This window comes from Podarcis gaigeae (genome assembly GCF_964106915.1).
Source record: "Podarcis gaigeae genome assembly, chromosome: 8".
Taxonomy (NCBI): Eukaryota; Metazoa; Chordata; class Lepidosauria; order Squamata; family Lacertidae; genus Podarcis; species Podarcis gaigeae.
Genome location: NC_139684.1, coordinates 62,586,956 through 62,609,480, shown reverse-complemented (window position 1 = coordinate 62,609,480; position 22,525 = coordinate 62,586,956). Strand labels below are relative to the sequence as shown.

The 22,525-nt window shown below is 45.1% G+C and overlaps 1 protein-coding gene across 1 annotated transcript; it reads left to right on the top strand.

Annotated features, from left to right (window-relative positions):
• Window positions 1-4,490: 4,490 nt before the first annotated feature.
• On the top strand, window positions 4,491-21,574 carry IL22RA1 (interleukin 22 receptor subunit alpha 1). Its single transcript, XM_083751742.1, has 7 exons — window positions 4,491-4,790; window positions 7,276-7,408; window positions 13,404-13,582; window positions 14,708-14,895; window positions 16,391-16,526; window positions 17,570-17,694; window positions 18,940-21,574. The coding sequence occupies exons 1-7, from the start codon at window positions 4,748-4,750 to the stop codon at window positions 19,885-19,887; spliced, it is 1,752 nt and encodes a 583-aa protein (XP_083607868.1). The 5' UTR covers window positions 4,491-4,747; the 3' UTR covers window positions 19,888-21,574.
• Window positions 21,575-22,525: the final 951 nt, after the last annotated feature.

Below are 22,525 nucleotides of genomic sequence, written 5' to 3'. Positions count from 1 at the left end.
TACAGTTCGCAGGATTCTTTGAGGGAAGCCATGGCTGTTAAAGTGGTATGATGGTGCTTTAAATGTATGGTGTGAATGTGGCCTGGGGGTCACTGGGAGCTTCTCAAGGTTTCCTTGATGAGAAGATCCATAATGCTTTTCCAAATGCACAGCTTTCCCCGTCACTACAAGCAATGGCTTCCCACTGCACCCAAAGAAGAGTGTACTAGGGCCCACCCCCAATTCATACAGGACGACAAGTGGGCCTAACAGGCTGGGTCTGCCCTGCATATGACTGAGGAAAGGTCTGTCTGTTACATATATGGAGAAGGGGTGAGGAGCCTGTGGCTTACCAGAGGCTGCTGGGCTACAACTCCCTTTGTCCCTGACCACTGGCCACAGTGTCTGGGGCTGATGGGGTCTGGAGTCCAACAACAGCCTCTGGAGAGCCAGACCTTCTTCACTCCTGAGGTAGAACTTTTAGGACAGTGGTTCCCAAACTTTTTCAGGCTACACCCTCCCCTCTGGTTCCATAAACTCATCCTCTGTGCCCCTCTAAAGAACATTCAGAATAGCAGTTTGCTATTCCATGGATTTCAATGGACCGAAGCATGGCTAATGTTGGGCTATCACTCACTATTCTTAGGACACATTAGATACGCAGGTGGCACTGTGGGTTAAACCACAGAGCAGCAAAACCTGGAAGTAACCCTTTCTGGTACTTCCAGGTCACCACAGGACGCAACCTGAAAAGACGTAACCTGCAGCGTTCGCAACCTGAGGTATGACTGTAGTTCAGTTGATTCAACAAAACTGATCAACCTGACCCTCTGGTGTGTGCTTTTCAGACCCCCTGCCACACTCTTGCCTCTTAGTGCCTCCCCTTACTAATCCCACCCCCCATCCCGGGGGCGGTAACGTCCACTTTGGGAACCACTGTTTCAGACAAATGTAATCTGCCGCTACCTAATAGTGGAGACTGGTATTGAATCAGCATTGCAAGAGAACTTAAGATGCATCCCTGTGAGAAAAGGAATCTGATTTGCATATTGGAGCTTCCTTATATTTTCCAGTTGCACAAGTTGTAATAGGTAATTATAAAATGCATATATTCATTAACATGCAAATATGCATTAGATCAGGGAACCTTGCTTTGCAAAAAGGTCTGTGCTAGCCACTGTGTGAACAGGGTGGTGGATGAGTCGGGCCATTGATCCAGAAGTACGTAAGGGTCTTATTATGCTCTTACGGGCCATTGATCCCATATCCAAGAATCTGCTGATGAGTCTGGTGATTTTCCAGAGAGGAGGGGCGGTGTTCTGCTCTCTACTTATTCCGCTCCAGCCTAACATCAATCAGTCAGTCAGTCAGTCAGTCAGTCAGTGTGTTGGAGAGAGAGAGACTGAGTGTTAGAGATCGTGTGTATAGATAAGGTTGCTGCTAAGAGCAGCTGCAGACACTCAGTGCAGTTCAGCATTTTCGCTTAGACCTCATTTAGCTCTGTACATAGTTGCGTATTATAGTTGTAGATAGAATAAAAGAAGATATTCTACAGAGCTGCTCTCCGAGTCGTTTATGCTCTGCTGTACTCTGCTAGACTCTGCTGTGCGACGACTGTCTTCTTGTGGAAGTGAATCCAGTGTTCACAACTCTAAGCTGTGAGTCCACAGCACTTTGACCTGTTCCTGTGCAGAAGGTGGTCTCTGGAAGTCGGGGTTGAAGTGGATGACACTGGCTCAAGGGCGATGCTGACAGTACGTAAGGGCCTTATTATGCTCTTGAGGGCTGCTTTTCTACAAGTCTGTCTAGGCCGGGGATGGAGAAAACAAAGACATTTTTTGCTTTAGCTCTTCAGTGCTGGGCCATGTTCTCTCCTTCCCCACCAGCCAGGCAGCCATTTTGTGACATTTGGCCACACCACTTTCTCAAAATTCCCATCTGAAATCAATATTAGGGTCCTCCAGACAGAAAAGGAGAATTGCTATCCAATTCTGTGGCTGCCATAGTTCCTTATTCTCTGGACCTTAGAAAAAAAGTTAGCTGTTTGCCAGGGCAAAGTGCAAGAAAGGGGAAATGAGCCCACATGACGCGTAATGATAGTGTTCAGACAAAGCAAAAGTGGTAAAATGAATTTCCACCACATTCTCACGGTGTAGAACCTGAAAGCGGAAAGGGTCTGTGAACTGACTGTGCCCTCTGAAATTTTCTTAGTGCTGGAAAAATTCTTCCAAGTGTGTTGAAGGGCAGGTACATCTTTTAACAGAGACGGGCAGCTGTTGACACAGTGACTGCCTTCTTATGACAAGTCCAAAAAGAGGCTGTTGATGATGAGCAGCTGTATATATTAACTAACAGACCTGTTGGGCAGCTTCATTTGTCAAGGAGGTGGATGTGGCAGCTCCTTGCTCTAGGAAGTACAAATTAGTGATAACCTTTATCACATATATCACACGCAGACAAGCAGGTTACTCACCACTGTAATGTCTGTGAGTAGGTTGCCTTCAGCAACCTAGTAACCTCTCCAGTCTAGTGAAGCCTGTTGGAAAGCACTCCACATGACCTGACAATCAGCTCTTAGTGGGGTCTTCTGGAGAGCTTTACTCAGGTCTTTGCTGGGACCCCCAATCAGCTGATCCCTGCAATCCCCTTTTGGCTGAACCAGGTCATTACCTGCATCACGCCAGAAGTCAGATATGACATCAGTTGTAGGGCAAGTGGGCGTGGTGTGGATAAAATGGCCGAATCTGGAAGTTTGGTGGGCCTGATAAGACCTGCAGACTGGAGGTTCCCTCCCCCTGGTGCAGGGTCTGTTTGGGGGCATAAGTTGACTACCTATGCATCACCAAAAACAAGAAAATGCACCAATGAAACAAAGGCAAAAGAGGACACAGATTTGCACGAAACCTGTACATGCTAATTTATATGCATAGATGCAAATCAAAAACAATTACTATGAACCGAAATAGTAGAGAAGGCTAGGGCCAGCTGAATCTGGGACCTTCACTGTGCAAAGCAGTTGCTCTACCACTGGGCTTTGGCCCTTCCTTGAAATCCCATTTGCCATAAAACAGGGATTCTCACTCACGCTTCCATCACTGCGAGCCCATCTAAATCCCACTTTGTGATAGATTCATGGCAATGTCAGTTTTGCCCCTCTGAGCAACCTCCTCCCTCCCTGCAAACCACTTAACAACCTTTTTCTCATCCAAGCCAAACTGAGCCCTTTCCCATTTGCTCCTCTTTGCCATGCGGAAGGCAAGGCGCCCTACAGAACTGGGATGGGGAAGCTGTGGCCCTACAGATGTTGCTAGACTCCCATCAGCCTCAACCAGCATCAGCATCCATAATCAGAGGGATGCTGGGGGTTGTAGCCCAGTGGTGAGGAACCTCTGACCCACAGACCTAATTTGAGGCTGTTTTCCCTGTCATCAGGTGCAAGGCAGGTACAGCCATTGCTCCCTGCCCAAAGAAGGGTTTGCAGGCACTGCTGATAAACAAAGCTCTATTCCTTTGCCTGCACAGTTTGAATTAAAACCATAAAGGCAAAAGAAAATGCTTCACCTGATACAGTAACATCAGTTAATTGACAGGGGTGGCCCCACCCACCTGCCAATATGGCCCATGGTCATTGGAGAGGCCAAGATTCAGCCTGCTGCCTGCATTCACTTCTCCACCCCATTGTAGCCCAACAATATCTGGAGGGAACAAAGTCTAGAGACACGCCCCACCTTTTAAATAATATCCAATGCACATGTAAAGTGCATGACTTCCTCTCAAATATCCTTGGGAATTGTAGCTCTGCGAGGACGGCTCTGGGCGGCTTCCACAATGACCAAAAACACAGTAAGATGTCACACATTAAAAACTTCCCTGAACAGGGCTGCCTTCAGATGTCTTCTGAATGTCAGGTAGTTGTTTATCTCTTTGACATCTGATGGGAGGGCATTCCACAGGGCGGGCGCCACTACTGAGAAGGCCCTCTGCCTGGTTCCCTGTAGCTTTGCTTCTTGCAATGAGGGAACCACCAGAAGGCCCTCGGCGCTGGACCTCAGTGTCCGGGCAGAACGATGGGGGTGGAGACGCTCCTTCAGGTATGTATTGTGTATTGGATGCGCTTCAAAAGTATGGTGTGGACCACATGCAAGTTGTTTTAGGATAATGTAAGTGTTCAGAGTATGTAGCTTTCAAACAAGAACTCACATTTTATTTAATATTATTTATTTTACTTTATAACTCAGCTCACCTCAGGCTTAGGAATGCATGGACGTTGCTTTTTTAAAAGGCTGTTTCAAAACGACACCCTGCCACTGTCTTCCCTTGTGCAGGCTTTTCAAAAGTTTTTTTTTTATTTTTCACCAGTGTGACAGCAGCTTGCGCGACAAGAATTGCAGAAGTTCCTTAGCCACAGGCTGAGGTGCGGAGCCCTGTTTCTGCTGGTTGAGGTAATAGTAAATGAAGAAGAAAAAGGTGACTAGACCAGAAAAACCAGTTCCTGACTTCTTGTGAGGAATGTCAGCAGGAAGTCCCTTATCAGGAAATATGCTTGGCTTGGCTTCAGACTGCTGGATGCCCTGGTGCCTCTGGCATTTAAGCAAAGAAGACGTCTCCGATGAAGCTCGCTCGAGTCCATGTGCTGCAGTGGGGACAGCGTTACCGTATTATCTCTTCAGCCTAGGCAGACAGGGTAGTCCAGGATCCTTCCCAAATTTATTCAGCCAGTGTTGAGGACAGCTAGCCCCATACAACGACTCTTTGTGCCGTGCTATTAATGAAGGAACTTCTCGTCTTCTGGGCCTTGTGCTCCCTAGTGGGTAAGTAGCCAGCGTTTGACTCCTCTTTATTAAAGCCTCTCTTCATGATCTCTGAATCTCTTTAAGCTGTAGCGAGAGTTGCCCAAGCAGGCAAACGTGATCTCCGTGGTCGGTTCTTGCTCCCATTACCTTTCTTTCGAGCTTACGCCCTGGAGTGGCATTGTCAGAGCTTCACTTGTTTAGAAACAGCCTTCATCTATGGCAGCTGGGGCCAGTGGCAGACCTGGGGTCTCAAAATTCAGCAGCGCCTTGTGTAACGCCAAAATTCAGCGCCCCCCACCTCTTGCCTTCCATTATGCAGCATAGTTGCAGCATCTCCTGCTGTGCCCCCCAGGCTCTGCGACCAAGCAAGTCGCACTCCCCTCTATCTGCCTCTGACTGGGGCTGCCTATCTTATTTCTCTCTCTCTCCTTTTATTTTCTTTGTTTCTATTGTCCTCTTCTCTTCTCTTCTATTCCTAATTTTATCGTATTATGGAAATTTTTAAAATATAAAAATCTTACTAATCTTAACTTTATAAGGGTTTTAAGGTGTGGTATGTACTAAGCCAAGGATTTCAGTCCTAAAGAGGAAAGTTTTCCTCTCAACAGATAGGTGGTCTTCAACCTACCTGGGGCGCTGGGGGGGGGGGAGCAAAACAGAAAGCTGAAATGAAATCAAAGTATTTCTTAGCCCTTTTTGTTACACACTCAAAGCAGGAGAGTCCAAAGCTGGGAGTTGCAAAGAGTTGTTTTTCCTTTACCCTCCATGAGAGGTTTTGCCCTTTGAATAGGGAGGGATGTAGGCTAGACTCTAATGCTCATCCTTACTGCAATTTGCTGCTTGTGAGACTCTGAGGGTGTACATAACACACTTTTAAAGCACACACACAACCAAGAATCCCGGTAATAGAAGCTGGACTTGTTGAGAGAGTAGGCTCCAAGGAGGTCCTCTTGCCCATGGGAACTGCATAATCTGGAGCCAACACCAGGGATGTTGAATTTGAATAAAATATTTGGGGTAAGCCCTGCCCCACATAATCCATCACAAGACGCACACCATTAGAATGGCAATGCCCATCAACTTTGGGGGGCCCAGACCCCTAGGAGTTGACTCCTACAGCCAACACCCAACACGGCAGTTTGCATCGCTGCCATGAGGCGAGGGTAATGAGATAGGGGAAATCCCAGCTGCATATTTTTTACTTCTACAATTCTAAAAAAACAATTGTAAACCTTTTAAACAATGTGGGTCTGTATTTCCTGATCACTGTTGCCAAAACACCGCTCAGCTGAGAATGCTTGACAGGTTTAAGGCAATAGCTGGCTCCCCACCTGAAACCGTTGTTTGTTTGTTTGTGGGGCGGAGAGCCCATTTCAGCCCAAGGCAGCCTTTTGAAGGGCTACATGCAAATGGTGGGCGGGGCTAGAGGCAAAAGTGAGCAAAGCAATGAGTGTAAATGCTACCTTTGTACAGCGAGCTAGTTTCTACGCACATATCTCTCCCTATTCTCCACCTACTCCAAGGAAACTTTCCATTGAGGCAAAAACCCTCAAGGAGGGGGCAAAGCAAGGCCTGTGAGGGCCAAGTAAAGAGGTAGGGAGTCCCCACTGGCCTGAGTTTTATTGCATTTCTACACCACCCTTCCACCTACAAAATCCCAGACCAATGTACAGCAATACTGCAACAAAAAGCAGCAAATAAAATTCTCTAAAATAGGGGTTCTCAAAGTGAGGGGAATTTCGTTCGGGTTCACATTCTGCATTTGTTCTGTGCTCCCACTGCTGGTTTGGGAAGTGGTGCACACATGACATTAGCCACAAACATTAAGGTCGGTAATAAATGTTATCATTATCCATATCTATCCTGTCATTTCTTATGAAATACTGTATGGGGAAAAATAGAGATGGGGGATAAATTTGATTCAGTTCACATTGATAGCTGATTCTAGGAAATTTGCATTTTCCTAAAACAATATGAGAACTCAAACAGGGTAGTTCGTCGAAATTCGCAAATATCAGAATTTTGCAATACAGTTCTCCAACCACAGATGGTTTATAAAGCTATATTAAGGGAAACTTTGCAAAAATATATATCAATATATTAGTTAAAATAATATACTAGATGCATTATATTGTGAGGAATATATTGTTGGTCAAAACTGCATGCAAAAATATATCTATTTGCAGAATTACATACAAACATACTTGAGAATTTTCATGCGGATTTTTGACCAAAAAATAAAAATAAAAAATCCACCATTGTTGAAAAAATGTAGAGAACTGCATTTAAATTTTGAGAAATGAGAAACTGAGAGAGCCAAAATGGATTGATCCTTCCACCCCTTGTTTCAATGTGTTGTTGTCCCTACCACCACCATGCAACCAGCTTTAGTCTGAATTGAGAAAAAGAATGATCCTAGCTGCCTTTTAAGTACAGCCTAAGTACAGAGACTGCACTTTCTACGGTTAACCTCTAATAATCTCCCCCCCCCCCTTCATTGTAGGGAATTCGCTAGCAGAGAGATCACCAATCATTCAACAACCAATCTTTTTGTCCACAAACTTTGAAAATATCTTCACTTGGAAGAGCTGGGGGGAGCCACTTCCAGGCACGGTGTACGATGTGCAGTATAAGAAGTAAGAGGACTATCCCTTCTCCTTACTTGGTGTGACTGGTGACTGTTATTCTTTGAACCACAGATATCTCAGATAGGGAGAAAAATACTTTGCTGTGGGAATAGCATTATGTCAGGTCCAGGGAAGAAACAGACCCCGGCCCAGCCCAAGACATTTTGCTGCCTGAGGCAACAGGCAAGATGATGTATCCTCCACATTCTAGAAACAGAAGCCAATTGGACTTTTCAGTACTGTCAATGGGACACTGTCCTATGCCACATTTGATGGCAGGAAGTACATATGGACAAACACAGCTCTGTCCTGTAAGAGAAGGGGACAGTTGGGGGGGGGGGCTCAGAAGGGAACACCCCCATTATCTACCATCTGGAACACTCCCAGTATCTACCACCTGAAATGATAAACTTATTCTGCCTAATGGTTGAGGTGGCTTTGGATACAGACATATTTTGAGGCTGTTGTGTAGCTTTAGGTTCTCACTAAAGGGTGCTGACAGTCCCAATTATTACATTTATAAGGAGCTCAGTGTGATCATCCTATCCATTTTATCTGCAAAATAAGCATGTTAGGCTGAAAGGCTGTAACTGGCCCAAGTTCACACAGAGAGCTTGATAACTGAGTCACTGGCGGAGGAAGAGGAGTGCGGGGGGAACGCACCACCCCTGGCAGCACAATCCCAGCAGGACGCCATCGCGGCTGCCCTCCCCGCCCACGCAGGGCACCACCCTCACCTGCTCTCTGCCCTGCAGTGCCGGAGCACAAAGCTCTGCCACTGAACTGAGTATGGGTGTGGACACCTGTCTCCAGCGCTCCAACCACTGCACCACACTGGTTGCCTTGTACCACTATCGCAATGTGAATACTCCCAGTGCAAGGAATTCAGGTCACACCTACGTGGCAGGGTGCAGAAGTAGTTTGGCCATTTGGAATGCAACTGGCAAATGAGAGGCAGCCTTGAGGAGCTGCGGTGCCACTGTAGCTGTGGGAGGGACTGGTGCTGCTTGCAAGACTTGCTTGCTTCCCCTTGCTCAGCATGCGTGAGTGTAAGCAAACATGGAAGTACACACATTCACCAACCTGTTTTCCATGGATTTATGCACGGTGTTTGGTGGTCCTGACAAAGGACTCAGCTACATTAGAGAAGCAACAGTGTTTTAAATGTGTTATAAACATGTAACACCAGATGCTGCTGTAGAGCAAAAAACTTTGTCTATGCGATTTTACATAGAGTTTTTTCTTTTGTTATAATGATTGAATTCATGGCTTTATAGCGTTTTCCCCCCTGTGCGTAGATTCAGCGCCAGTCAAGTGCTCTTGCATAGAGCACTTGGGCATTATCCGTTTTGTTGGTTTGTTAAAACCCAACTAATTCTACACTATATTTCTGCAATATATATATATATATATACACCAAACAGTGGTACCTTGGTTTACAACCATAATCCATTCTGGAGGTCTGTTTGTAAACCAAAACAGGTTGTAACCCAAGGCGCACTTTTGCCAATGAGGCCTCAAAAAATTTTTTGTTCGTAATCCAAAAACAATGGGTTGTAATCCAAAAAAAAGGTTGCAAACCGGGACACGCACTTCCGGGTTTGACGTGTTTGTAATCCAAAACGTATGCAAACCAAGACATATGCAAACCAAGGTACCACTGTACTATATTTCTGCAACATAATTGTATAAGCATTCATGCAAAGTACCCTTTTATACACATTGTTGTTTATCTGTTTATATGCTGGTAACTTTAGGAAACTTGGGGTATACATATATGTGCATAAAATGCATATTATAATAATGCATAAAATATGCAAGAACTATTCCTATTCTGGCAGAACAGATAAAAAAAGAGCTCTCTTTTCATCATGCAGGCCCATGACCCAGTCCATTTCATGCTGTTGCACAAGTAGACCCAACCTGAGTGTTTTCCAATAACTGTAAAATGAGCAAAGACATATCTAACTCAGATGACTGGGTAGGGGTGTCGTGTAAACAAATCCTCTTGATGACAGCTTTCACCCAATTTGCTTCCATCACATTGCTGAGATAGCTGATGTCCCCCTGAACTGCATCGTACTTTAGATTTTCCTCTGTTGCACAAGCTGGAAACTTGGCACCCAGACACTTTCCTCCTTTGATCTTTCCAGTAAACATAACCCTCTGGTTGCAATCCATGGATGGGTTATGAAATTCTCATTAAACCTTAATATCTAAATTGAATATTCATTGTAGCAATTAATCTAAAGAGTGGAGGGGGGAAAATATGCAGATAAATTAAACCACTGCCTGCTTTTGAGATGCAAAACAGGGAGGAAAAGAGATCCCTGGATTTGATTTGAAGGCCACCAGATAGCTTGAGAGCTACACACACACACACACACACACACACACACACACACACACTTTCAGGGAACACCCACCAAAACATAATGAATGGATGACTGATGAAGAGATTGGCGACGATGAAAACGTATTTATGGCTTTCGCAGTAAGTGACACCATCTCTTTAAAAACTTGCCCTCCTCTTCCACAAGTGTATTTACCCACAAAGCCTTTCGCAAACTTGGTAGCAGACAATTGCAGTAAGTCTTGTCATCTTTCCGTTCTGTCAACCCATGAAATTGCTGGCAGAAAGTCTGGAGGAGGAGGAGGAGGAGGAGAAGGAGTTGGGTTATTCCTCTAATCCTGCTGTTGCTGCTTTGCTAAAGCTGCAATTCAAATCCTAATAACACAGAAGTAAACACTGAACCAAGTAGGACTTAATTATAAGCAGACATGATTAGGATTGCACTGTAGGGTGGTGACTTTAAAAAAAAACTCCTCACCTGAAACCTTGTTTGCTGACAAAGGCTTTTGGAAAGTTGGGAGGAGGTTACAGTCAGTGCATCTCCTGCCTATAGGGACTCCTGGTCTCCTCTTAACTGCAGCTTTGTTTTGCTCTCAGGGGCTTTTAGAAAGTTGGGAGGAGGAGGAATTCGATTCAGTTCTCATTTTAAAGTGAAACTACCCGTTTTGCACTTTCAAAAAACAATATGAGAACCAAAACCCATCCACCCATCCACTGAAATCCGTATTTCTCCCAATTTTGCAACCATGTTTCGCAAAAAATGCATTATGTTAGGGGAAAGAGTGCATAAACACACACACATATACGGTATATATGAAAATAACATATAAATGTGTGTTATATTGGGGGAAATTGCTCACAGAAATGAGTCCATTAATTAAAACTGCACACAAATATGTTTGTTGGGAGCAATTTGCACTAAAATCCTGACAACTTTTCATGGCGAAAAATTGTAAACTGCTGCAGCAATGTAGAGAACTGGATCAAAGAATGGGAAAATTAGAAACTGAGTTCGCTCCCTCCATCCCTACCATCAGGTCAAATATGGCGGGCAAGGTACACTACATGACAACTTAGGGTCAGCATATCCAGCATTGTCCCCTCCAGATGTTGCAGCCAGCATGCCCAATAGCCAGGGATAATGGGAGTTGTAATCCAAAGAATCTGTTGGCTGCCTCTTGCCTTAGTGAAACACCCACCCCTTTGCCCTGGCCTTCTAAAGAAATGCACTTGGTGCCATCACTGCATTGTTTTCACTGTGCACTGAAGACAAACCACTCTACCCTGGCCTTCTGACATATATATATTTTAGGACCTACTCATTTTCCCTTTCTATTTTTCCATATACTTTTCTGGCATTTTCTTCGATGTAAATACTTTAATGTCATTGGTTTTTTGGTTTTTTGTGCTGCTGCTGCAGCTTGGGACTCTGCAGCAAAGGGCAGCAAAGAAATTGGATAGCTGAATAACTAAAATGGTGACAAGAGAGAGAGAGCCTTCTCTGTTCTACATATTTGGAATGCCTCATTCAAGGGAGGCATATGAGAGGAGCCACTCCTCCTGCGCCAAGGATGATGAAACAAACAAAATGATGGGCTATTACGATGTGTGGAGGCCGTCTGGAAGGAGGGCCTGCACAGAGGTGGCATGTGCCCTTTTTTGTATTCTTGCATTGCACCCCATCCATGAGATTCCTACTGACAAAGGCCACCAGCTACAGAGTGGTGACGAAGTATGCTCTTCTTCCTCACATTATTGTCATTATTTATTCAGTTTATGGCCAACGCTTCCTCCCAAAGGAGCCCAGGGCAACAATGGATGGCAACCAGCCATCTGAAAGTAAGGCAGTGGCTCAATGCATGCAGAAACAGGTACAATCCCTGACATCTCCAGACTGCGCCTACAGAGACCTCAGTCTGAAATCCAGGAGAGCTGATGCCAGTGGGTGTAGGCGAGACTGAACTAGAGGGACCCAAGGTCTGATTCAGTGTAAAATGACACCCTCTGCTCCTTTCATCCGGTGCTTTACCAACTGCACTGGCTCCCGGTGGAGTACAAGGTGCTGGTTTTGACCTTTAAAGCCCTATGCAGCCTAGGACCCGCATACCTACGGGACCGCCTCTCCTGGTATGCCCCTCGGAGGACCTTAAGGTCCACAAATGACAACATTTTGGAGGTCCCAAGTCACAAGGTGGTTAGATTGGTCTCAACGAGGGCCAGGGCCTTTTCAGTATTGGCCCCAACTTGGTGGAACGCTCTGTCACAAGACCCTAGGGCCCTGCGGAACTTGACATCTTTCTGCAAGACCTGCACGACAGAGCTGTTCCACCTGGCCTTTGGTTTGGACTCAATCTGACCCTTATGTTTCCCTCCCCTTATGGTTTTGATTTATGGGCTACTTTTAAAATGAGGCTGCATTTTACATTGCATTTTAACCTGTATTTTAAATTGGTTCCCCCCCATTACGTTTTTAGTGCAATTTTACTGGTGTTAGCCGCCCTGAGCCCAACTCTGGCCGGGGAGGGCGGGGTATAAATTATTATTATTATTATTATTATTATTATTATTATTATTATTTCCACATGCAGGAAAAAGTAATAGAGTTAAGAACACCATTGGGCTGAGGGTGAAACCTGCCTTCTGACCTTAGTAGCCCACATTGCATGATGTGATCTGCACTAAATCCACTGTGTCCCAGGTGGCAGCCTGTTTGACCCCTAAAGTATCTGTCATATGCCACCTTAGAATTGTTTAAAAAGGAAGCATTTTAAAAGCAAAATTGTCCTAGAGATTGGAGGTGGGAGCTGCCTTGGTGATGTTAAAGGCGCTGGCCAATCGGTGCTGTGCAGTGCTCAGTTCTGCTGCTTGCCAAACCAAATAGGTTCCTGAACTCAACCCTGGAGTGAATGCAGGGCTGAATGCAGAGAACTCACTTCCAAACAGGCCCAGCTGCTCTAAAACCCTCACATCTTATTTGTCTTAAGCTGGAATCCCAGCAACAATAGCACAGCCAGCCAAGTGGCTGGTAGCATCACAGCTTGCAACACACACTGCTCCATGGCAGATCCAGGCACGTGTCTCTTTTTCACTGATGTCTATCTCAGACCTGAATTACCTTCCCTGTGGTTTAACAGTGACGTGTGCTGTCTGTGCCACTGCCTGCTGTTCTCCACCCACACATTGCCTAAAGCAGATGGGGAGCAGTGGTTGTGGGGGAAGGGCTGTAACTCAGAGGTAGAGCATCTGCTTTGCATGCAGAAGGTCCCAGGTTCAAACCCTGGTGGCATCTTCAGGTGAGGCTGGGAAAAACACTAGCCTGAAATCTTGGAGAGCTATTGCCCGTCAGCTTGGATAATAGAAGAAGAGTTTGGATTTGATATCCCGCTTTATCAATACCCGAAGGAGTCTCAAAGAGGCTAACAATCTTTTTTCCCTTCCTCCCCCACAACAAACATTCTGTGAGGTGAGTGGGGCTGAGAGACTTCAGAGAAGTGTGACTAGCCCAAGGTCACCCAGCAGCTGCATGTGGAGGAGCGGGGAATCGAACCCGGTTCACCAGATTACGAGTCTACCACTCTTAACCACTACACCACACTGGCTCTCTCTGAGGTAAATGGGCTTTTGGCCTGACTCAGCTACCTTTGTTCATAGGTATGGGGATGCATGGCAGAACAAGAGTGAGTGCCGAAACATCACAAGCCGCTCCTGCAATCTCACGCTTGAAACGGAAAACTTCACCGAGTGCTACTACGCCAGAGTGAGAGCCACCGTCCCTAACTGTTGCGTCTCCGAATGGGCCGAGTCCTCAAGATTCTATCCCCGGGAAAACAGTAAGTGGCTAATATTGTAAACCGGGTTGGGGAACTTCTGGCCAAGCCGTCAAATGTCTACCAAAGCACCTGATCCTCACAATTCTCTCCAAACCACACACCCTCTCCTTGGGTTGCCTTGAGTTCTACTTTAGTGGAAAAGTGGGGCACATTGTTAAAAAGTAAACAAGAAAATAAACTTCAACAGTTTGTAGGATGTCTCGCCACTATGGCACTATGATGGGGTAAGATGCATTTGTTGAAAATCTCCCTTCCATACAGTAGTTGAAAGCTGCAGGAGTAAGGTAAACATGTTCCCCAAAGACAGGCCTCGTGTTTCTTTAAGAAAGCTGCCTCATTCAGCAGGTGCAGCTATTGCAGGTTGTGCGGTTGTTGCTGAACTACAGTTCTCATCCCCTGTGGCCATTGGCCGTGCTTGCTGGGGCTGATGGGAGTTGTACTTCAGCAACAACTGGAGGGCCAAAGGTTCTGCACTCCTGTGCTTTGGTCCTCTTCACACTGCTCTGACACTCATTGCTTTCCCCAAAAAATCTGAAACTGTAGTTTGTTAATGGCAATGGGCCAATTCCCAACACCTTTAACAAACTGCAGTTCCCAGGATTCCTGGGGGAGAAGCCATGAGTGTTTAAATGGTACTCTTGGGTTGGTTGGGGAATTGCTTAGGGGGTGTTGTTGCTGTTATTGATATTAATTTTTTAATTTATTTTATCTTAAGTTTATTTTAGATCTTACTATGATTTATGTGTATTTTTTTCAATTTGGTTGTGTATTTTTTGATGTTTTCTTTATGGCTGCTTTTGTTGTGCTGTAATTATGTATTTTTTCATGTTGCAAGCCGCCTTGATCATGGTTTGAACTGTGGAAAGGTGGCATACAAATAAAATTATGTATATACGTATGAATGTTTTTAATACATGGTGTAGACATCATGTGAGGGCCAACGGCGCTAACAATGAGAAGTCAGTATTGAAGAAACTGAGCCAGTTCCTTTTAAATGCCTCAGTTGTCCAGTTCTTAAAACTACTATCACTAAACTCTTCAGTCTTAAACAAATCCCTTTTGCTTTCTCACTCTTGCTCTCTCTCTCTCTCTCTCTCTCTCTCTCTCTCTCTCTCTCTCTCCAAGCCATTATTGGGAGTCCTGATGTGAAATACACACCCAGTGTTAATTCAATAAAGTTCTTGGTACAACCTCCTGCTACCCCTCTGAGAGACAAGGATAACCAGATCCTGACCGTCGTAGACATTTTCAGTCAAATTGGAACGACCTTTGAATACGAATTAATGATACATTGCCAAAAGACAAAGCAGGAGGTAAGGGGGGGGGGGAACAGGTGTATGAGAGAAAATGGTAACTTTGGGGGAAAGTACCCAATTCTTATTTCTTTGACTGTTGTTGTCTGTCTCAAGAGACAATGGAATGCACTTCTGGGGGTGAAGTCAAACTGCTGCGTTAGCAACACCAAAGTGACCTCCCCAGGGTACAAGCCTGAGCAGTGTGCCCAGATGACAAAGTGTGGTCCAAAGAAAAGCAGAGCAATATGTTTGGCCCTAGCTTGTCTGCAGGAGTTGCTGGAAGGAGGTGTACAAGGCGCCATCCGACTGTCTTAGGGACTCCACTCTGGATTTGTGTAGGGTTCCCTCCTTGGCCTTTTCTTCTCCCAAAGATATCCTGCAAGGCAGCAGAGGTTTAGGGTCAGAGTTTTCCTGAGAGCCAGTGTGGTGTAGTGGTTAAGAGCGGTAGTCTCGTAATCTGGTGAATCGGGTTCGCGTCTCCGCTCCTCCACATGGAGCTGCTGGGTGACTTTGGGCTAGTCACACTTCTCTGAAGTCTCTCAGCCCCACTCACCTCACAGAGTGTTTGTTGTGGGGGAGGAAGGGAAAGGAGAATGTTAGCTGCTTTGAGACTCCTTAAAGGGAGTGAAAGGCGGGATATCAAATCCAAACTCTTCCTTCTCCTAGATGGGCTACCTTCCTACTGCATAATTCTTGAGGGTCAGTGGAGTGTTATTCCATACAGATTAAGGATGGGAAATAAATTCAATTCAGTCCTCATTTAAAGACAAACCTACCTCATTCACATTTTCCAAAATAATATGCAAACCAAAACACAGCCACCCTTCAATATTTGCACTTCTCCGAATGTTGCAATGCAGTTCTCCAGCCATGTGATTTGTCAAAAAATGCACATATTGAAGTGGGCATAAAAATACATATATTGGTGAAAATAACATATAAATGTGCATTATGTTAGGGGAAATTGTTTTGCCAAAAAGTGTGGATTAGGCAAAACGCATATAACGATGTGTGGATTTGGAGTAATTTGCACTGAAACATTTGTGAATTTTCAAAGGGCATTTTTTAAAGAATTTCAAACTTATGTGGAAACATGGAGAACTGAACTTCAGATTGGAGAAATGAGAAACTGAGGGTAACCAAAAGTTTGAGCTTCAGTCTTTAGCTCTCTTTGTGTTGTTATACATATTCATGCAGAAACACCCTTGTTTTATGAAGTGTCAGGACTAAGTTTCATGTTATGCTCAGTTCACAGCATGCAGCTACATCCTCTGTTTTTCCTGAGTGAATCAGAGGTGCAAGGATCCCTGATGGTCTGGAGAGGGCAGGTTTACCCCCAGATGCCACCAGGAGTGCAAATCAGGGGATTGAAAACAGAAGACACAACTATATACTACACATTAAGCATAACATACAGTTTGGCCCTTAGTGGAGCTTTGAAAGTAGATAACACAAAGTACCACTTTCCCTACTTAAAATACAAATCTCTCTCTCAATCTCTCTTTCTCTCTAGTGGGTCAAAGTCAACAACAACAATGAATTTGAAATCTCTGACTTGTATCCCAACACCGAATACAATGGAACAATACACATAAGATATTCAGACAAAATCAGCAAGCCTTATGTTTTTTGGGCAAAAACATTATCAGGTGAGACATTGTTATGAAATGCTGCCGGATCTTAAATACTGAAAACATTAGAGATGAAGCAGTCACCACAGGGAATTTTCCCATTGTGAACCTAGTGGCACAACTTGCATCACAAATGAATGCACCAGTCCCCAGTCTTGCCTGCCACAAATGAGTCTATGGAGCTCTTTGTCCTCCCCTCCCCATCTCAGTGTATTTATTTATTTTACACAGGTACATATATCTTTCCATGAATGTGAGTTAAGCCCTTATCTTAACAACAAGAAAGCCACAAATATTTTGCAAACAATGAAACACTGCTTGAGGGATTTGGAATGGGTTGGTGATGTCGCAAGCGCTAACCAAGAGGCATTAACCAAGAGGCACCCTTCACAGCAGGGTGACTAAATTACACCGGGCTGAAATCCTGCAGGAGACAAACCCTGTTCCATCACAAGAAACGGGGGACACCAGGAGCAGGAAGCAGATTCCATCTCACAAATGTTGAGACCTGTTTTATGCCCTCATATAAACAAAGAGTTATACTTCATTCCTATGGGAAAGTGTTACACTTGTGGACACCACTGTAAAACTGCCCACCCCCCATTCCTGCCCCTGGTGCTCCAGGTGGGCATCTTTGCCATTCATAGACTTTCTTTCTGCTCTCCACAATAAGGGCGTTTTGCTAGTTCAAAAAGTAAAGGGCCACATAGCTCAGTAGTAGAACACCTTCTTTGAATGCAGAAGTTCTCATGTTTCACCCTCAGCATCTCCTAGTAAGGCTGTGAAAGACCCCGGTCCGAATCTCTGGAGAGGTGCTACCAGCCAGTGTAGACAATACTAAGATAGATGGACCAATGTTCTGACTAAGGCAGCTTCCTTTGTCCCTATGGAGATTCATCACTTCCCTTTACTTCGGCTGGAAAGATGATGATCCTTTATAAAAGCTCAGACAAGTCCTATGAACTCTTGAGCCAGAATGACTAGACGATGCATGCCATCTGTTCCTGCCCTCTCAACTCTCCTGGTCTTGCTATCTTTAACGGTTTGTTTTCTCTCTCCAGATACCACCTGGTTTGCATATTTGTTCGCGGTAGCTCTGTTCGCGGCATTGTTGATCTTTGGAACAATATATTACTTCATTTACAAGTATATTAAACAGCACACCGCACAGCAACCCACATCTTTGGTATGTACTGTACCTCCCCCCCCCCCTTTATGGAAGCTTGTTGGATTTTTTATTAATGAGCCTGGGCTTTTAATTGCTGGGCATTGTTCATAGATAAAAGAATAGCGCCTGAAGGGCAAGGAGAAGGCTGTAGCCCCCACCCAGGAATGCTGGAGAAATTGCTGCACTTGGTGGAATGGTTACTCTTGTAAACAAAACATGGCAGTTCTTGGTGTTTACTAACCAGGAGTTCCCATATTTTGGCTTGGCTTAGTAGCCACCTGTGATTTTTGTGGTCGCCATTAATTTCTCTCAACCCCTCAAGCTCTTTGGCTTACACAGAGAACTCAGGAGGAGAGATGGGATCCTTTTGCAGTGGGCTTTGGATAAAATAGAAGCAGTGCTTTCTACAAAGCCCATTATGAAAGGGGATAAGAACCCTCTCTCCCCTCCCCTAAATTCATGGAAGGTTCCCTGAGGGCAAAGTTGATTCTCACCCTGAAGTGAAAAACCTTTTCCTCTTAGAGGAAGGAGCATAGATTAGTGGTCGAACCTCTGCTTTGCGTGCAGAAGATGCCAGGTTCAACCCATGGCTTTTCCAGGTAGCAGTGGGAAGGAACCCTGCCTGAAATCCTGGTAAACTGCTGCCCTTCCCTGTAGCCTGTCACATTTGACCTCAGGCCCAGGTGCCAACTGTGGCCCTCAAGTCCTCTCTGTCTGGCCCTCAAAACTCTTCACAGGCCACACCCCCTCTGAGCAGGCCACAGCCCTCACTCAACCTGCTTCACACACTCCTTGAATGTTTTTGCCCGGCTGGGATGTGACCTTGAACTCTGGTAATGTCTTGTGCCTGCCTGGATGGAAGTTAAAGAGGAGTGTGTGAGTGTCTGTAGAAATTAGTATACAAAAGTGAAATTTACATTCATTGCTCCAGCCACTTTTGCCTCTGATCCTGCCCACCATTGGCATGTGGCCCTTGGAAGCTTGCCCAGAAGAGAATGTGGCCCTCAGGCTGATAGAGGTTCCCCTTACCCCTGCTGTAGTCAATACTGACCTAGATGAACCTATGGCCTGACTTGGTATAAGGCAACTTCCTGTGTTCCATGCTGGCCCCACGGGAGAGAGTGAACTTGATTGCTTAATGGTGGGGAATTCCTGCTTCACCACTCGGTCCTTCCACCACTCTGCTTCATTATCTTTCTAGCTGCCTACGTTTATGCTGATGCTTATCTCTGGCAACTAAATTTAATCCTTTTTCCTTGATAGGATTTCAAGGATATTTTACGCTCCCAACCTCTCGTGCCGAGAGGGGAACATATTCTGAACCCCTATGAATCGTGCAAGCCTGTCCAACTTACTATAGAGAAGCACCAGGCACAGATCACCCAACATCAAGGAGTATTCAGCCTGACTGAAACAGCTTACCAGAAACAGGCCAACGCACCACTGTTCCAGACCATTGGTCAGCATGTAGGTTACACACCACAAATGGCCAAGAACAACCCACCATGCACACAAGGTCCTTCGCCTTTAACATATGGAGTATGTTTTGAAGGCACCAGCTCCACCAAAGCGAATTCTTCAGCAAATCAAGTGAGGAAGCTCAATTCTTTAGCTGAGGGCTCCTTGAGCAGCGAGCATTATAAAGCACAGCTGCCAGAACAGATCAAAAGAGAATTGTGGGGAAACAAGCCCCAACAGATGCCGGTCCCTGTGTTGGGAGATGCAGAGCGAACTCAATGTCTGCTGCTTCAGGAAGACATGCAAGATATGCCACAGCTGCTTCCACCCCTTCTGGAAGAGAGAGTACCTGCCACAAGAGGCAACAAGACAGGGAGCTACAGAGAGCAGCCGGCAGAATTGCAACCATCTGTGGTGGAATTCGACCAAAATGCCATCTCAGATGGCAATCTTCTGTCAAGCGTGCCACCATCCTTGTTTTCACATTGCACCTGCAGCAGCCTCATTCAAGATCAGAACCCTGGGCAGTGGGTGGCCTGGGATTTGACAGCCGGGACGAATCCCCAGCATCAGCCTTTGGGACTCCCTGTATCGGACTGCATAACTCAAGAGATCAAGGGGTTGGAAAACAAGCCTGGGTTCCTTGGTACAAACCCAGATCCCTTAGACTCTGCCCACAGCAATGGGCTCTTCACAAGCCTGTTCAGAGACTTGGAGCTGAAGGTGCAGTGGGATCAAGCGTCTGAGGAGTAATGGTTAACGCATCCAGCAACTGAGGAATGGAGCGAGGGGAGGCGATAACACAAGGGAGGTGGAAATGCCTCCCTCCAAAACAGAGTTGAAAGGAAATGTCTTTTCCCAGCTGTTCCTGAATCCTCTTTGTGAATCACACTTCAGCCCATTGAAGGAAAACTAAATGTGGTTGATAGGTACCCTGCCAACTGGGTGGGTACTGCTGGCATGATTATTCCCAGGTGATTCTGTTCCTCACACATTGCTGGTTAGCTTGCAGAAGGAATCCTGACAGTGCTGGTCCTATCTTGTGGCAGATACTCAAACTTAAGTTGCCGGCTGATCGGGTGTGGGAGGAAACACACAGATTGGCCTGCCTTTGTGTTAATTGCAGTTTTGCCTGCAAGTCGGGAGGCGACGCTTTACATGGCCTGGCAATAAGAATGACCCCTGCTCATGTCAGCAGAAGAAGCTGCCACTGTTGAGCAGGAACCACCAGTGTTGCGCCCGTGGAAAACAGGGTGCCTGCGAGTTCCTCCTATGGGACCCATCAAATTTCTCAGTAAATTTCCACCAAACAAATCCACAGTGCTTGCAAGAGACTGCTTGTTCTTCTTGCTCTGTTCCTGTTTGCACTGACTTGGCCTCTTCTACATTGCACACCGCCCTTAAATATGCTCACATTTCATTGGATGCCAGGGCTGGACACCTTCCTGCCCTCCCATTCTGAACAGAAGATTGCTGCAAAGAGCTTCTCTCTGTGAGCAAGCGTGGCAGTGGCTGATGTAGGTACCTTTTTTCTCATGGATGACAGGACTGTTGATGGGGTGAATGCCTCCACCATTTTGTGGACCCATCTCTTTTTCTGCTCTTTTAGGTGTAAGCCATTTTGTGGCGTGCCACATACCCACGGCAGCCATTTTCTGACTGGTGTCTGTTTCCTCAAAATTCCACATTTGCTCACTGTCTCCTAAAGGTTGGCAGCTCCTGAGTTAAAGGAACAGGAACAGAAGCAACAGAGACATTGGTGACTCTTCCCCAGTTCTGTATTACATGGGGGCGCAAGAGAAGTATGTACTATCTTTGTACTTTACTAATAAATATTTTTATTATTAGTCTGACTTATTTTCAGTCTACAGAGAGCTAAGAATTGTATTCATAGTTCAAAATAGCCTATACCCTTTGAGGAGTTGTCTGTGTTCCAAACTTCACAGCTAACTTGATCCTGCAAAATGCACTGAACCAAACAACCAGGTCCAAACACAATGGAATGTAAGGAAAGCTTTATTAATAAATTGCCTGAGGCAATGATTCCATAATTCCATGGAAGGGTGTATACACTCAGATGATTAATTTTCTGGAGCCAAGTATAAAAACATTAAAAGAGCTCTTAAAGGAAGGAAGAATTACAGCCAACTAAGTTCTACTCAGGGCAGACTCATTTAAATCGCTCAACCTAAATTAGCCATGTCCATTAATTTTAATGGATCTACTCTGAGTATTGCTAACAATAGATGTAGCACAAGGTAATTTTAAGCTGTTTTGGTATTTTAACTTTTGTATGTTTTAAAATGGGGTTGTAAATATTTCTTGATTTTACTGTTCTGTCTTTTGTAAACCACTTTGAGAATTTTATTTTTACAATCAAGCAGTGTATAAATTGTTATGAAATGAAATAAAAAGTAAATAAAATACATCAACATTGTCATAGGATGGAATGGGTCTACTTTTCTGACATTGCTCTGATGTCAGAGAGGAAAATCCTCTTTGTCATTTTGGGAGCATCATGAAGCATCTGACATCAGAGCTGCAACATCCCTAGGGCTCCAAATGCCCCCGTTTCAGAAACAGGGAGAGGATTTGAACGTGTGCTTCAGAGCTTGCCTAAATCTTCCCTTCCCTTTTACCTCTCATTGTTTCCAATGGACAATAAAACGTGCAAAAAAAAGCACACCCCACCACTTTTGTTTTAACTAGCAAACAGACGAAGCAATGCAAAAGAGTTCTTTCATCCTCACTTATACCTCAAGCCGAGTAGGGTGTAGGCAGCGGCTGACTTTCGTGGTATGGTGCCCTGAGCAAGAACAAAATCCCCACCCACCACAATATTTATTATTTTCACAATAATTCCTTTCAGTACAGTTGCTTTTTAATGGATCTTCTCAGGAGGTATCCATATAAATATAGATTTAAAAAATATTATTATTATTACTATTATTTTGCGCCCCCTTGGCTTGGTGCCCTCTGCAGGGGAACTGGCCACACAGCTCTAAATCTGGCGCTAGCACAATGGAACCTCAGTTTTCGAACATCTCTATTGGCGAATGTTTCGGCTTCCAAATACCGAAAACCCGGAAGTAACTGCTTCGGTTTTCAAATGATTTTTTGGAAGCCGAACATGCCACGCGGCTTCCATTTTGAGTTTCCCTATTGTATTGAGGCTTCCGCTTTCAGTTTTCGGTTTTCGAACATTTCAGAAGTCAAACGGTCTTCCAGAACTGATTACGTTCAAAAACCCGAGGTTCCACTGTATAGAATAAGGTGGTAAAACTGCCTTTCTTTGTCACCATCCTTTGATTTTCCCAATAAAAGCACAACCCTTTTGCTCACTCTAGGTGAACACCTAGAACCCCCTGGAATCTTGTTACTGCTCAGCAGA

Coding starts and splice junctions, on each gene's coding strand:
- IL22RA1 (XM_083751742.1), top strand. CDS start 4,748: ATGAAGGAACTTCTCGTCTTCTGGGCCTTGTGCTCCCTAGTGG. Junction 4,791..7,275: donor GGCCTTGTGCTCCCTAGTGG/GTAAGTAGCCAG, acceptor CCTTCATTGTAG/GGAATTCGCTAGCAGAGAGA. Junction 16,527..17,569: donor TTGGGCAAAAACATTATCAG/GTGAGACATTGT, acceptor TTCTCTCTCCAG/ATACCACCTGGTTTGCATAT.